Source organism: Staurois parvus, unplaced genomic scaffold (assembly GCF_062004578.1).
Source record: "Staurois parvus isolate SC_StPar_1 unplaced genomic scaffold, SC_StPar_1.0 ptg000020l, whole genome shotgun sequence".
NCBI classification, from domain to species: domain Eukaryota; kingdom Metazoa; phylum Chordata; class Amphibia; order Anura; family Ranidae; genus Staurois; species Staurois parvus.
This window is the reverse complement of record NW_028317816.1, coordinates 5042604-5059381: the sequence shown is the minus strand read 5'-3', so window position 1 is coordinate 5059381 and position 16778 is coordinate 5042604. Positions and strand designations below refer to the sequence as shown.

Genomic DNA, 16778 nt, shown 5'->3' with positions numbered 1-16778 from the left:
AAGTGAAAAAAGACCAACATTTTGAAACATAACACTTTTTATAAGTTTCTATTTTAAAATTTTGCAAATAAGTAATGTTCGTTCATAAATTTTCGCAAAATTTATAGTACCATAATTTTTTTTTAAAAACCCACATTTTTCTTAATTTCTGTTATTCAGTTTTTCTAGTAAATAATCTTTCTTCATAAACTTAGCCCAAAATGTAATTTGCTTCATTTCTTCGATAAAAATAACCCAAATCCATGTATATTATTTAGTCTGTGTGGAAGTTATAAAGTCTATAAGCTATGGTATATAGCACTGAAAATGTATCAATTCTGATGTACTGACTGCCTATATCATTTCTTGAGGCCCTAAAATACCAGTGTAATGATATCACGTACTGGACACACAAAAAGCTGTGTCTGGTGGCCATGTTGTTCAAGAATCATAGGTCAGCCATGATGGTTTTTTAGAACAGTTACACATTGCAGCAGCAGTATCTAGGAATGCATTTCCAGACACCAGACACCAGTACACATACATTTACCGGAGCTGTAAATATCTAATTGAGGTTCTGGCAAGATGTCTTTTAATTTCTGCTAATCATAAAAATATACAAATTATCACTTACCTCTGATTGATTGTAAAACAGTCACAAAATCCTTCAGATTTATCACCCATGGTTTGTAGGGCGATAAAACACATTAGGAATCCACAGCATGGCGTAAAACGTCGACCCAGGACTAATGGGTATCATAAAAGGCATTCAGGGCCAGAGGCAACCTTTCAATGATCTCTGCCTCATTCACTATTTCAAAGAATCTACACACAATTCATAAAATCAAATAGTACTAAGACACATTAATATTAAGTATACATTTGAACGGGGAAAATCATACCAAACAAATTGATGTCATAAGCGATTAGGCTATAGTATGCAGAAGGTGGCATAGCTGTCTCTTACCTCCTGGGTGACAGACTTATTGTTTGATATCCCTGGACATGAAATTCAATACTGAACAATAATCAACACAATTCGTGATGAGATCTCCAGTGTCAAGCTTCCTCCTCTAACCAACATACCAGGCCCAACACTAAACTCTACACTCTCCTCCTTCGACCCTGTTACCACCAAGGAAGTTACCAAACTCCTTTCCAAGGCCCACTTCACCACCTCTCCCCTGGATCCTGTCCCCTCACGACTGTTGCAGCCTCCTTGTTGCTCTATCCTAAACTCCCTAACCCATATCTTCAACCTCTTACTCTCCATGGGCACCTTTCCTGCCCCACTCAAACATGCACTGGTTACCCCCATCCTCAAAAAACCCTCGCTGGACTCCACCTGTTTGAATAACTTAAGACCCATCTCCCTGCTCCTGTTTTCCTCCAAGCTTCTGGAGCGCCTTGTTCACAACCGTATGAACTGCTACCTCACCGACAACAACCTTCTTGATCCCCAAGAGTCTGGCTTCCACCCACAACATTCCACAGAAACTGCCCTACTAAAACTCACTAATGACCTTCTAACTGCTAAAACTAACAGCCATTACTCCATATTCATACTCCTTGACCTTTCCGCTGCCTTTGACTCAGTCGACCACCCGCTCCTCCTCAGTAAACTCCACTCCATCAGCCTCCGTGACTCTGCTCTCTCCTGGTTCTCCTCTTACCTTTCTCAGCGCACTTTCAGTGTCACATACAACTCTTCCTGTTCTTGGGCCCCTCCTTTTCTCTCTCTATACCTCCTCCCTGGACCAACTGATAACCTCCCATGGCTTCCAATACCACCTCTATGCTGATGACACCCAGATCAATCTCTCCACTCCCCAGCTCACCCCCTCAATCTCCTCACGTATCACAAATCTACTAAGCGACATATCAGCAGGGATGTCACATCACTACCTTAAACTCAATCTTACAAAAACTGAGCTTGTAATATTTCCTCCTCCCCGATCCCCCACTCATGACTTTACGATTAGGATCAACAGCACAACCATTGGTCCTTCCCCTCATGCCAGGGTTCTAGGCGTAATCCTACAATCTGATCTCTCCTTTGGGCCCCACATCCACTCACTGGCTAAATCCTGCCGCCTCAACCTCCAGAACATTTCAAAAATCCGACCCTTCCTGACCAATGACACAACAAAACAACATCCACGCCTTGGTTATATCCCGCCTCGATTACTGCAACTCCCTCCTCACTGGTCTACCGTTACACAGGCTATACCCCTTCAGTCTATTATGAATGCTGCTGCTAGACTCATACACCTTACCAACCGATCAGCGACCGCTGCCCCTCTCTGCCAATCCCTCCACTGGCTTCCACTAACCCAACGTATAAAATTCAAAATATTACCTACAGCTTACAAAGCCATCCACAACACTGCCCCTAGCTACATCATCAACCTCATCCACAGATACCGCCCAAATCACCCACTCCGCTCCTCTCATGATATCCTCCTCTCTAGCTCCCTCATCACCTCCTCCCACGCTAGCCTCCAAGACTTCTCCAGAGCCTCTCCCATCCTCTGGAACTCCCTACCACAGCATGTCCGGTCAGCTCCCACCCTGTCTGCCTTTAGGCGATCTTTGAAAACTCACTTCTTCAGGGAAGCCTATCCCACCTCCACCTAAGAACTGTACTTGAATCAACTCTGCCAGATCATCCCCCGCAGCTATCACCTTTTATATCACCTCCCTCTTACATTAGATTGTAAGCTCCATGAGCAGGGCCCTCCTATTCCTTCTGTACTGAAATGTATTGTAATTGTACTGTCTCCCGTTATATTGTAAAGCGTTGCGCAAACTGTTGGCGCTATATAAATCCTGTATAATAATAATAGTAATAATCTGCCAGTTTCCAGAATGCAACCTGTATATATTTGAAGACCAGCTATCACAATTTTGGAGGCCCTAGAGCACCAGGACAGTGGAAACACCCACAGAATGACCACATTTTGGAAAGCAAACATATTTTCTGTGAGGTATAATGATTCTTTTGAACATGTCATTTTTTGCCACAAGTTTCTGGAAAATGTGAAAAGAAAAAAAAAATTTTTTTAACACAAAGTTATCAATCTATAAGATATTTCTAATAAACAACATAGACATACTTAGAAGTTCACCCCAAAATACATTCTGCTATTCCTCCCAAGTATGGGGATACCACATGTGTAAAACCTTTTCAAGTTCTGGACTGATTATGTATCCAACTTTGCAACCTGTACTGTAATGGTCGCCTCGGCAAACGTGGTCAGTGAATATAGCATAGTGCTTCACCTACTGCATTTCTAAAAGCCAAACAAGCCTAACCTACTGGTACGTGGCTGCCCCCATAGCACAATGCTATGTTCACTGGCCAGGACACTGAACAAAGGGTAAACAAAAGACTCCCTGTGGTTTTAGTTTTGCAGTTGTCCACAGAGGAGAGCATTGGTCATGCAGCAGCCATAAACAGTCCATTCTCAGAACAGGCAGCAGGCAGAGATATGGTCAGCTCAGCCAGTATTGATCCAGGCAGCAGGTATAAACATGGTCCATAAACAGGCAAGCATCAGACAGCAATGGGCAGAAATATCAAGCTTAGGGCCTCAGTCGGGTAACACAAGGGCACAGGAGTAGTGGTTTCTTCCTTCCGGAAACTCTTCACAGCCTCTGGTCTCCAGATCCTAATCCGAGAATTACAATACCTGGAAAAATGTAGTTTTCTCAACTCTGAAAAACTACTGTGGAGCCCCTCACATATGTTATCTTGAATCCCAGTGCTAAGGTAGCAGAGCAAAAAATCAGTCCAAGCAGCTGGAAAAAAACATGGCCGATTAACAGGCCGATTTCTGTTCAAGTGGAAGGCAGACACGTGGTTGATAAACAATCCAGGCGGCAGGCAGAAGCATCACCGGTTAACAGGCCAGGGTCACTTCAGGAGCAGGCAGAGGCATGATCAGTGTGAAAGCAAATGGTCAGCACATTGGATGGACATTAGATACGGGGAAATATCCCAATGAACTTCTATAAATGTACAGAAACCAAATAACACAGACTTATTCAAAGGTATCGTGACCGCTCAAAACAAATTCAAATATAAAAATAAATAGATGATAAAAGTATATAATTATAACCAGCTGCAAGTGCACCAACTTAGGAACCCTAAACCTAGTGAAAATCAATCAAAAAATAGTGCAGCGCTTGAAATGAAAAATAAATTAATAACTCCAATATATAATGCGTAATACAGAAATAAAATAATGATGCATAATACAGTAAAAAAATTATGACTCAGTGACGGCCTTCCTCTGGAGGACCTACACCGCATTCGTACACCATGTGAGCTGGAGCTCCTCTCTGTGCTGATCATAGAGACCCTCAGAGGAAATGCGGCTGCAGAGGAGGCTAGTGTCTAGAAGAGGGATTCTTGTTCCAGGCTGGCTGACAGATCCATGTATAGGGGATCCATACAGAGTAATATCTGCTTAATACGCATAACGTATGTGCATCTGGTGAGTGCACATTTTATGTTTTGCTGCATAGATTGAATCACACGGATTTCTTAATGAAAGTCACTTATGAATCTTTATGAGTGAAGCACGAATTTCTAACCTGACCACGTCAAGCCTGCACTATTTCTGAACACTTCTTTATAGTATAAGACTATTTTATTATCACATGTTACTTTGTGCTGGTTCACTTGGGGTCATAATTTTATTACTGTATTACGCATCATTATTTTATTTCTGTATTACGCATTATATATTGGAGTTATTAATGTATGTTTCATTTCAAGCGCTGCAATATTTTATTGATTAAATAACACAGACTGTTTATTACAATATATTCACATGAAGAAGATTGTACAAGTAAACAATGCATTTCTAATGCAATCATCTCATTTGTCCCTCCACTTCATAGCTATCTCACCGACTCCCATCTTTGTAGTTGTGTATTCACCAGCCTTTGCAAGAAGTCCTTCCTATTAGCTTTCACTGTACCACATGCTAATGTTTGCTTTAGGTAACGATTACGGAAAAGGGGCAGGTCGATGTAATATTTGTCAATGTACAGATGATACCCATTATTGAAGAGTGAGAATACAAGATCCCAAATTAATTTTCCACTGGTTTCAATATAGTTTGGGCAGTTAGAGGAATGCCACTGGGTGTTCTTTCCTTCATACACATGGAAGGCATACTTGTACCCCATGTCTCTTTCTCGCAGCCGGTTCAGTTTCACCTAACGTCTGGCCCTTTTACTAGGTATAAACTGCCTGATGCCTAGCCTACCAGTGAAATGGACAAGTGAACCATCTACACAAATGTGTTGTCCAGGATACACAGCTGGGAACATTTCTCAGAAGAAAAATTAAGTAGTGGCCGAATTGTATAAAGTTTATCATGTCCAGAGTCATTTCAGGGAAAAAAGGCACTTTGTATTATCGCTGAAATGGAGGAATTGCATAATCATTTCATATCATGTTCTTGGCATAATGGATGAAAAAATGGGCATGTGATGAATGTTGTGGGTAGACCAGTAGATTTTACATTTCTCCACTGTTATAAATTTCAATTCAAATGGGCAGGCATAACTTGAATTTTGGGTTATTGGTGATATATTCTCAGGCATAAAGGTTGCACTGGTCCACAATTAAACATAATAAATCAATGGTAAAAAATAAATAAAATAAATCAAATTGGTGCAAATTTCTGGGTTGGCCTGAAAACCTGGCTGTGCAGTAAAAGGGGGGATATTAGCTGATCCTGAGTTAGGTAGAAGCCATACCGGGTTTTTAAGTGCAGCTGGAAGACTGGTATGGGACCTAACCCTTTGTGACTGACCTGATAACCCGCTAGTACCTGGCCTTTCATGCAGAGGTACTGCACTATTGATGGTTGCCACTACACTACTGGTGGTTGCCTGCTCCTCACCAGAACACCTTTCATTTGGCGGGCAACCTTTCCTCCTCCTCTGATTCTGTTACAGAACTACTAATTTCCACCGGTTTGTACTCTGAATCAGAGTCACACAGACAGAGCTCCTCGCTGAGGATTTGAAATTTATGTTGCAGATTTCTTGTTCCCTGGTCCTATAAAGAGGATCTTATATACAGAGGATGGATCTGTTATACCCTCCTGGGTTTGGCTTTTTTTGGAGGATTGGAAAAGTGGAGGAATTTCTTTATTATTTGTTGCAATTTGACCCATTTACCATTAAATAGTTCAATAAAATTTGGTGAGCCTGCATCAATGTGGGGCATGTGAGCACGGCACAGAGTGTTGTTTTGAAGTGAAGTCACAAAATGACTGCAGCACTGTCACTGTGAACTATCTTTGTGGACTAGTTATTGGATATTGATAGTGCTTATTTTTGGAGTGAAGTCACACACTGATTGGAGCACTGACACTGTGACTTGTTTTGTGAACTATTTTTATTTATTTATTTATTTATTTTTGTCTGTACACCTAAAGTATGTGTATTTAGCCCACACTGAGTCACCATATTGGCACTGATCTAAACAACATTGGTGTTATTTATTTTAGTAATAGATATTTTAGGGATAGGTTTTTCATTCACAATATTTAGTTTGCTTACATCTGCATGAGCTGTTCAAATTTATTTTATAGTTTGTTTGTGTACACTGAGTAGCACAATTAGAGTAACAGCAGGACACGAAATAGCACTTCCACAACTCAGGTAGTAACAAACACACTTTAAAAAGTACAACCTGAACCAACTGTTCACTAATGTGAAAAAATTATGCTAATATACTGTAGGTAAAGAGATTCTGTATATGGAAGTGTTCTATTTTTATTTTTTCTGTTGCTTGAACCAGATGTACTTGTGTCTTTTTAAACTGGACTAACTATGGAACTTTGAATTATTGTTTTTTATACAGTAAGGCATTGAACGGTATATTTGTTCTGTCTATTCTTTCTGTATTTAGCAAAAAATACAATGAAGGAAAGATTTCTATGATTTCTAAAGCAGTCATTTTCCCATATCCTTCAAGAGTCTTAAACTGTTGTCTATGTTTTAATAATTATGGATAAAATAATCTTACAGTTTGAAAAGTTCTAAAAGTTTCTGCTTGGCTGAATGGTAGATAGACCCATTTTTTTTTCTTTTTGTCCACAGAAAAACAAGCAAAGATTTTAATTGCAGTTGCCTGGATACTTTCGTTCCTGTTTTCAATTCCCACATTGATAATTTTCAGAAAGATACAACTTCCAAATGGAGAAATTCAGTGTTGGGCCATTTGGCCAGATGATTCTTACTGGAAACCCTATATGACAACTGTTGCCCTGCTGATATATTTTATTCCTTTGATCATTATAAGGTAAATACCCCAATGAACTTCTATAAATGTACAGAAACCAAATAACACAGACTGTTTATTACAATATATTCACATGAAGAAGATTGTACAACTAAACAATGCATTTCTTAAGCTATCACTTTACATTTACTTGCACAAAATAAGTTGCAACAGAAAAGAGAAAACAATTCTTTAAAGGATAAGTTCGCCTTTAGGCGCATGTTACGTTACACCCATATTTAGGGTGTAACAGGTAACAGGCGTCTATGTAAAAGAATGACAAGCAGGGTGCCAGGTCAGTGTAGATACAAGTATTACTTTATTATAAAAAAAACTTACATCTTAAAATCCCTCAGCGAGGGTGGCAGATGGAAGACACCGGAGCCAGGGGCATCAGAAGAGCAGATCTGATGGACTATGCAAGGCCCGGGGAGAGACCCGCAGTGATAGATGAACGGCGTCTCTGAGTGCCTTCCCATCTGTAGTAGGGAGAAGTGATAGGTGCTGTGAATGGAATGGAGGGCGGGCTGCAACATGTTTCAGAAGCTCCACCTCTTTTGTCAAGCAAGCCCGCCCCTGTGACCACAGGGTATATATGAGCTGTCAGATTAGGGAGCCAATCAAAGGGAAAAGAAGGGGAGGAGTGTGGAGGGAAGGAACCGCTTGTGCTCTCCAGAGACCGTGGAACACAGCAATGAAGAAAATAATAAAATACACACACCGATTAGAATATCTAGGGGCGATCTGGATAACCAAATAAATGATAGTGATGTGGATGAATGGGAAGGGGAAATAGACTGAACAAAGAAAGGAAAAAGGAGAAGGAAGAGAGAGCGGGTTGGGCTGTGAGTACAGAAAAGCAGAGGAGGAGAGAAAGAGAAATCTAAAACGAGAGGAATTAACAGGTACTAAATAATGAGCGAAAGAAAGAACAGGGGAATGAAAGAGAAAAATTAAAGATGAAATGAGAATAATGAATTAATGAAATTGATAAATTGTTCTATTAGTGGAGGGACACGACCAGAAAACTAGGGGCCATGCAACAATGATCGAATCCACATAACATGCGTTAATTTGTATATTTTTATAACAAATATGGGCATAATAAATGACAACGATAATTAGATAATTGTATTAATTTCAAGCTCTTTATTCATCCCTTTCGGTGACAGTGTATTGAGGAAATAGATCCAAAAAGTCTCTCTAATGCTTAATTTGTGGAACCTGTCTGCCTGATAATCACAAGGAGGGATGGATTCAAGAACCCCTAAGGCCATCAGTGGATTTTTTATGTTGAGTGAGGAAGTGCCGTGGGACACTATGGTCTTCGCTGATTTGCCAAACACCCTTACTTTTACCACCTGCCGAAGGTACATAAAAATTCCACCTCTCCCCCTGGCAGACCCATTATTGTGGCTATGAAGAGCTTGACCAGTGGCCTGTCTCAATATGTAGATTTCTTTCTGCAACCTATTGTTCAGGCTCTCCCATCATATGTAGGAGACTCATTACATCTGCTTGACACCCTGTCCAATTACGAATTTAAAGACTCCTATGTGTGGCTATCCCTGGATGTCTGTTCTCTATACATCTCCATCCCCCATGAAGCAGGCCTCACAGTGATGGGACATTTTTTGACCACAGAATCCCACCTCCACCAAAACAAGCCCATTTCATCCTAGAAGGTGTTAGGTTCTGCTTGGAACATAACTATTTCAAATTTCAGGGGAGTTATTACCTTTAGGTGCATGGCACTGCCATGGGTGTGTCTTTTGCACTGTGCTATGCCAACCTCACCATGGGGTGGTGGGAGGAGACATGCATCTGGAGGAATAACCCCTTTGCTGAACATGTCATCTACTACGGCAGATATAACGATGACGTAATCGTCATTTGGGATGACCCTCTTTCATCCATTTCTCCATTTATCAAAAACTGCAATAATAACCATTTGGGTCTATCCGTCCCTAGTTTTTCTTGATCTGAAATTGTCACATTTAGAGAGCAACAAAACTCATTTTAAGCCATCTGCTGGAAACTCATATTTACATTTCAAAAGTTGCCATCATCCCAAGTGGATACAAAAGATTCCAAAGGGCCAGTTCTGCACACTGCGGAAAAACTGCACACAAGACACTTTTTACTTGGAACAGGGTTTAGTCCTAACTAATAGGTTCCTGGACAAGGGCTACGACAACAATTTAGTGACCAAGGCATACCACACCTGCAGCATTTCTGGAGATGTCAAATTCATTACCCAATATCACTGTAATTATAGGCAGATGGAGAATATACTCAAACATCTATGGGGTATATTACTCCAGGATCCCAAATTAGGTCCTACACTGGTTGATAAGCCTAGGATCATTTACAAAAAAGCACACAGTGTTAAGAATATTGTTGCCCCCAGCAGAGTGGACATTCCTGCCCATCCCAAAGCCCACCCGCTGGCTACTTTTTGTAACCTTACTGATATATATTAGTGCAAAAAGCTGAGATGCAAGATGTGTAAATTTGTTAATCACTGGCAAAAACAATTTACCGACTCAGGAGGAAAGATATATACCATGAAATACTTTATTTGTTCCACGGAGTACGTTGTCTACTGTCTATCCTGCCCCTGTGGACTCTATTTGTGTGGCTAGGGCATGTTTTGGAGAACACAGGATGCTAATAGACGAAGGCAGTGAAGACCATAGTGTCCCACGGCACTTTCTCACTCAATATAACAAATCCACTGATGGCCTTAGGGTTTGGGTTCTTGAATCCATCCCTCCTTGTGATTCTCAGGCAGACAGATTCCACAAATTATGCATTAGAGAGACGTTTTTGATCTTTACCCTCAATACACTGTCACCTAAAGGGCTGAATGAAGAGCTCAAAATGAATACCATTATCTAATTATTAGCCACTGTATTCTTCAGTGGAGTGTCTAATACAAACTTATTCCCCTTTTTTTTACATATATATATATATATATATATATATTTTTTTTTTTTTTTTTTTCTCATTATGACTAATATAATCATATATCATCATTCAATGCCATCATCATAATTAATCTGATTATGTTTATTCTTGTATCCCTCTACCCACATATGGCTTATTCATATTTATGTTTTCATATTCATTATTGATGTAGATTTAAAGACTATTCAGTAATACTTTACATTTTCTGCTATTACTATACTTTTTTATATAATTTTTCAGATGCAGATTTTATAGAGATATTGTTGTCATTCCTTATGCCCATATTTGTTATAAAAATATGCAAATTAACACGTTAGGTGGATTCGATCACTGTTGCATGGCCCCTAGTTTTCTGGTCGTGTACCTCCACTAATAAAACAATTTATCCGTTTCATTCATTCATTATTCTCATTTCATCTTTAATTTTTCTCTTTGTTTTCCCTGCTCTTTCTTTCACTCGTTATTTAGTACCCATTAATTCCTCTCATTTTAGATTTCTGTTTCTCTCCTCTGCTTTTCTGTACTCACAGCCCAACCCGCTCTCTTCCTTCTCATTTTTCCTTTGTTTGTTCAGTCTATTTCCCCTTCTCATTCATCCACACCACTATCATTTATTTGGTCATCCAGATTGCTCCTAGATATTCTAATCGGTGTGTGTATTTTATTATTTTCTTCATTGCTGTATTCCACGGTCTCTGGAGAGCACAAGCGGTCCCTTCCCTCCATACTCCTCCCCTTCTCTTCCCCTTGATTGGCTCCCTAATCTGACAGCTCATATATACCCTGTGCAGGGGTGGACTGACCATTTGAGCACTCGGGCACTGCCCGAGGGCCCGGGGTCAGTAGGGGGCCCCATGATTTGCCCCTGGCACCTTTCATTGGCTTTTTCATAGGCTTTTTTGGGTGTGGGCGAGGACACAGGGGCCCATGATCCCCTATTGCCCGGGGGTCCCATGAGTTGTCAGTCCACCCCTGGCCCTGTGGTCACAGGGGCGGGCTTGCTTGACAAAGTAGGTGGAGCTTCTGAAACACATTGCAGCCCGCCCTCCATTTACAGCACCTGTCACTTCTCCCTACTAGCGGCGGGAAAGCACTCAGAGACGCTGTTCATCCATCGCTGCGGGTCTCTCCGGGGGCCATGCATAGTCCATTGGATCCACTCTTCTGATGCCCCTGGCTCCGGTGTCTTCCATCTGCCAAACTCGCTGAGGGATTTTAAGATGTACGTTTCTTTATAATAAAGTACTACTGCTTTTATCTACACTGACTTGGCGCCCTGCTTGTCATGCTTTTGCACACCTCTGTGGAATCCCCCCTTCCTTGACTAGGAGCTGCCGGTCCATTTGTGTATTCTACAGCTTCCATGGTCTCTTTTATCTACACATCCATCGGTTGGACTTGCTGATTGCTGCATCCTGAACACACCGATTCTGCCCGGAATCCTGCCCCCCATCCATCCATCCGTGGAATGGTTTTATTCATTTTATTTCTTTTACTTCCTCTTATTTATTTTTATTTTTTTTCTTATTTAATTTTATTCACATTCTGGTATATCTTATTACATACAATAATTATTTACATCTGTGTGAGTGCTGAAGTTCTTCATAATTTCTGATGATCATGTCTTATGTTAACAGGCTTCTATGAATCCATCTCCTGCCACCAGCTCCCCCCTCTCTATGACAGCAGATGGGGATCTTCTCCCCACACCTGGTGTCACAATTTAAAAACAACGCAGCCATGTGGGACTCTGTCCATGAGGCTGCCTCATTCATTCACGGTTTCCTGTGAATGAATAGACTACAAGTACCCTCATCCATTGTGTCTGACGGCTTTTAGTTCTCAATGAACTTTGAGTACGCTGGTGAGTGCTCTCATAGTTCATTGATTTTTCCAGCCATTTAGTAACTTCCTTTCTGTAGGAGAGGTATGGGCAGATAGCTTACTGAGAGTCTGCAGGATCCTGGCATTACACCCGCTATCTGCTGATCTCAGATGCAATACTTTACATGCCTCAATGTAAAAAAAAAATAAAAATGCTTATTTTTTTACCTGCAAAAGATGTGTATTTATTATTATTTTTTTTACAAAGATGAACTTATCCTTTAAAGTTATGTTGCTTGGTAAACAACATTTTTTATTGTTCAGATCAATTATATGTGATGATTATCATCCAATACACTCAAGCAATTTTATTTTGTATGAAAAAAAGAAGTAAACACCGGATGTCTAACAATACTGACAGGCCTTTTCTAAAATTCAATAATTATGCCGGTGTCTGTTTTCAAGATTTTTGTAAAGTTTTTGGCAAATAATCCTCCTTAAACATCATTTAATTTTAAATAAAAAAGAATGATTTATGAAAATGTAAACTGCACCTAAAGCCCCAAGAAGAAGGGAGGCTGTCAAGTCTGATCTTCCCTTCTGCAAATACTAATTCCTTTGCTATTATTGCTACATTACAGTGAGCTTCTCACCCTGCCTACTTTTCCAATTCACTGTCACTGCCTGCGAAAAACAAAAATATAGACAAATATTATTTTCAGCAAGTGGTTGGCAAAGAAAGCTTCCATATTTCTTTCACTACATACTATATATCATGAAAAGCAAACCTATCATGTGAAAAATATGAGGCAGAGGTTTGGAATCAAGATTGATTTCCTTTAAGCTGGCTCTGTACCAATTTGCACACTGTTCATTACTTTCTGATCTTTTAAAAATTATGATCATAAATGAGTTGAAACAGAACACTTATGTTAATATGGTAAATGAGTAAACTGTAAATTGCCTCTTTTTTACACAAGTTAAACATCTAATTAAGTTTAGATAAAATCTCTGTCAATGACTCTTTGATGTCTTGTTATGCTTATTGAGTATATGAAATTGACATTTGTTTGTTAAGCCACTGTAAAATTATTGCTTTATTCATTCATTGCCAATATATGGAACATTTATATTTTATCTTCATTAAAAAAGCTGTGAAAGTTGCTGTAGTATATGTATGAGTGTGACATGCCGAAAATTGAAATACGAACCAAAACTTTCTATCTATTCTATTTCATTCCTCTAAATCCCGCTACTGATTGTTGCATCACTACATTCACCCCAGTTTCAAACTTCAACACTGCCATTTGCCCTTTTTTTAAGGTCTACCTTTGACTGCTGTTTATTTGGCTATATTATTGTAAAAACCATGTGAAATGTACAAATTATTGGAGCAGATGGCTATAAAAAGTGGATGGCCTAAAAAAGAAATACAAAAAAAGTTAAGGGGTGTTGTTTTTGCTCTTATTAAATATCTTCCAATAACTGCCAATAACAACAGAGTTGATTTTAAGTCAACCTTGTAGTATGCACATCTCAGCTGCATAAATGTCACATAATGTTCCTGTGAAGGAAGGTGTTACAATACAGCCAGGAGAGTCAGGTACTTACACCTTCAGGCAATATAGAATTGCTAACCTGTGTGCTTGGATCTGCTGTATAATGAATTTAAAGGTCATCCTCAGTGAGGAAATAAAGATCCACATTCACCACTGCATTGATATGGGTATGATATACATTTAAGGATTGATATTTGGCACAAATGATGGAAATGCAAATAGCAAAGCTATTAAGGTGCTCAGAAACTTGTCAATCTTATTTGGATAACTCATTCTGTATCATTAAAATATTCTTCTTAGATTTTACTTGCTTTCTAAATGAGTTTACCTGTAAATAAATATTTATGAAGGAATGCATATTATCCTAATCATCCTGTTGAACTAAATATAATATGAACATATTGTATAAATAAGTGTAAACACCAGTGGGATTTTAGAATTAATGGACCCTTTATCTGTAGTACATGCAACATAACATCACATGTATAAAATAAATAAATCCCTCCACATATTTTAATATTTTATATCATGTTGTGCCATTGTAACCAACTGCCATGCAGCTCAGTTTCTTTCTTTTCTTCTCTTCACCATATACTGAGCTCATTATTCTTGGGGGAAATTGTATTTTACAGAAGGACAAAATACTGGGAGAAAAATAAAAGGAATTGAAGTATGTGAAAAGTGTGCAATCCCTTTACAATAGATATAGCAAAACCGCACACAGTATGTTCTATCAGAAATAATACTTCTTTTAGATTGATAAATAGATATGTCATCTGTTCCTATTCACGACTGTATGAATCATTTACCTTGATATTTGGCTGGCTTTGTGTGCAAGGTATTGATTGATAGAATGATAAAAGGCACACATTCCTAAAAACATGATAAATAATTTTCAAATAAGACATATCATTTATTGGCCGTAGTATCTGAAGCTGGGGAATCAGTATTTTTTTCAAAGTTTTTTATGATAAATATAAAGGTGGAACTAAATATTTTCTCACAATGACCATATTGAAGAATTTTTGATCAAAGAAGATAGAATAGTGTTTTTTACTTAATTTATAAACTCTTTTAAAGTAACTTTCATCTTCAAGGTTGTGTTTTGACACCTATGGATTTATATAGCTCAGTTTTGCACCAAATTACTTGGCAGCAAGGATGGGGCCCAAGTTCATGGTGACTTTGTCTGTTCACTGATCAAACAATAAGTGAACTAAATTGCCTGTGTGCCTCTGGTTGCTGCAGGAAGTAGCCAAACATCTACTGATGATAAACTTGCCCGTTACTGAATGGGACTAAGAGATGGATTCTCATACCACATTTCAAAACTATTAAGGCAAATACTTTGATTATGTATTCTTCACACAGGCAACATTAATGTCAGGAATGGACTCACCACTGGTGGTGCTGTGGCTCACTTGCTCCGTGGGCTGCAGTACCAGCTCCTACCAGAGGGTGCAGGGTCTCACTCCTGCAATCAAGCCATCACCTGAGGCTGATTGCAGGAGATCTATTTAAGCAGGACCAGGCCTGCAATCAGTGCCTTGGTGTTTGTTTCCCATGAGCCCCTATACCTGGTATCCTGTGTTCCTGCATATCTGCCTATCTGATTTGTTGCTGACCCTACTTTGATCCTGACATCTGCTGACTTCTCCTGCCCTGATCCCTGGCCTGTCTGACTTCTCTTTGGATACCCTCATTGGATCTGATCTCCTGTTACTGACCCGGCGAGTGACCGGCAATTCTGTGCCTGCTGCCTTGTACTGCGCTGTCCCCATCGTTACTGACCCGTCCTGTCTGACCACGCTTCTGCTCAGCAATCCATCCGTCCTGCATGGACCCATCTGCCTCTTCATGTCAGGCTCTCCTACAGAATATATCTCTGGCGGATCCCTCTACCACGGGTAGGTGTACTCAGGGGCCGCGACCTGGTCTCTGTCTGCTCCAAGTTCAGCCCCACCATCAGGGGCCCTGGTGAACAAGCAGAATGGGACTTGTACTTCGCACTCTGGGGAGTCCTATTCCCTGGGTTGCTAGAGGTACCGCCAGGCAGTGCATTACAGACCCATATGGCCTGCCTGACCATTCCACCTCTCCAGCCCTGACTACGCCTGTGTTCCCACACATTTCTGGTCATACCCGGATCCCTGACAATTAATGGTGCAAAATGATCAAATTTACATATTAGTATAAGGCCCCATGTACACGGGACACTTCAGAATGATTTTGGGGAACCACCTCCTTAGTTTATCAGGAGAATGTTATAAGATGTTTCTTGCATCCGTGTGTTGATAGAGCACTTATGTGCGAGTGTGCAAGCTGTTTTCCATTGGTCATCCGTAATTTCTATATCCAGTGAATTTTCCCAGAGTAATTTAAAATTGTCTGGGCTTTGAATATGTTTTTGAGAAAGCCAAGAATAAGCCAAAGAGATGGTATTACATATGTTAGCCCCTTTTGAGACAGATTTTTTCTAATTCTGTGAGAGGGTGGGAGTCTTTTTTGTTTATGGTTTGTTAAATAACTGTGTATTTGGAGGTATGCACCAAAATGGGATGTTTGCGTTCCCGCAGGTTTTCTGTAGTTCTGTTTTGGTTTTCATTAACCCTGAATTCAAACAGTGTGTTGCTAGTAAGGGGGTATCTTGATTTTTCCTGGGGATTGAATTGGTGTTAATACCCAGTGCAAATTCCAGATTGTTAGCTAGTGGGGTCAGAGGGCCCATGACATTGGCTAATTTGGAATCTTTGACAATTTATGGAAAGCTTCCAATGTGGCAGCAATTATAGGGTTAGTCTTTAATTGTCCGGTGTAGAAGACCTGTGAGATCCATGGTACGAATCTCAAAGGTAGGTTAGTGTAAGAGAGTTCTACATAAACCCAGTCTTTGTTTTAGAATGACAATTCCAATCAATAATTCTGGTGAATAATGTTGCATAGTAGTATCTTTCGAAGCATGGGAGACCCATACCTCCATGCTCTTTGGAACGTGTGATTATCTGGAAAATGGATACATGGTCTTTTATTAGCTCAGAAAAAGGTTCTTTGTGCCTGTTGTAATCTTTTAAAAAATATTGAAGGTAGCTTGATTGGAAGTGCATTCATGCAGTATAGTATTCTGGGCTGTATCGTCA

At 39.8% G+C, this 16778-nt stretch overlaps 1 protein-coding gene across 1 annotated transcript in view; it reads left to right on the top strand.

The window, feature by feature from the left end:
* NPSR1 (neuropeptide S receptor 1) overlaps nucleotides 1-16778 on the top strand; it is a 398179-nt gene that overhangs the window by 225629 nt on the left and 155772 nt on the right. The window contains exon 5 of the mRNA XM_089687130.1: nucleotides 7108-7309. Within this exon, the coding sequence (XP_089543256.1) occupies nucleotides 7108-7309 (202 nt within the window). The remainder of the gene's footprint in view (nucleotides 1-7107; nucleotides 7310-16778) is intronic.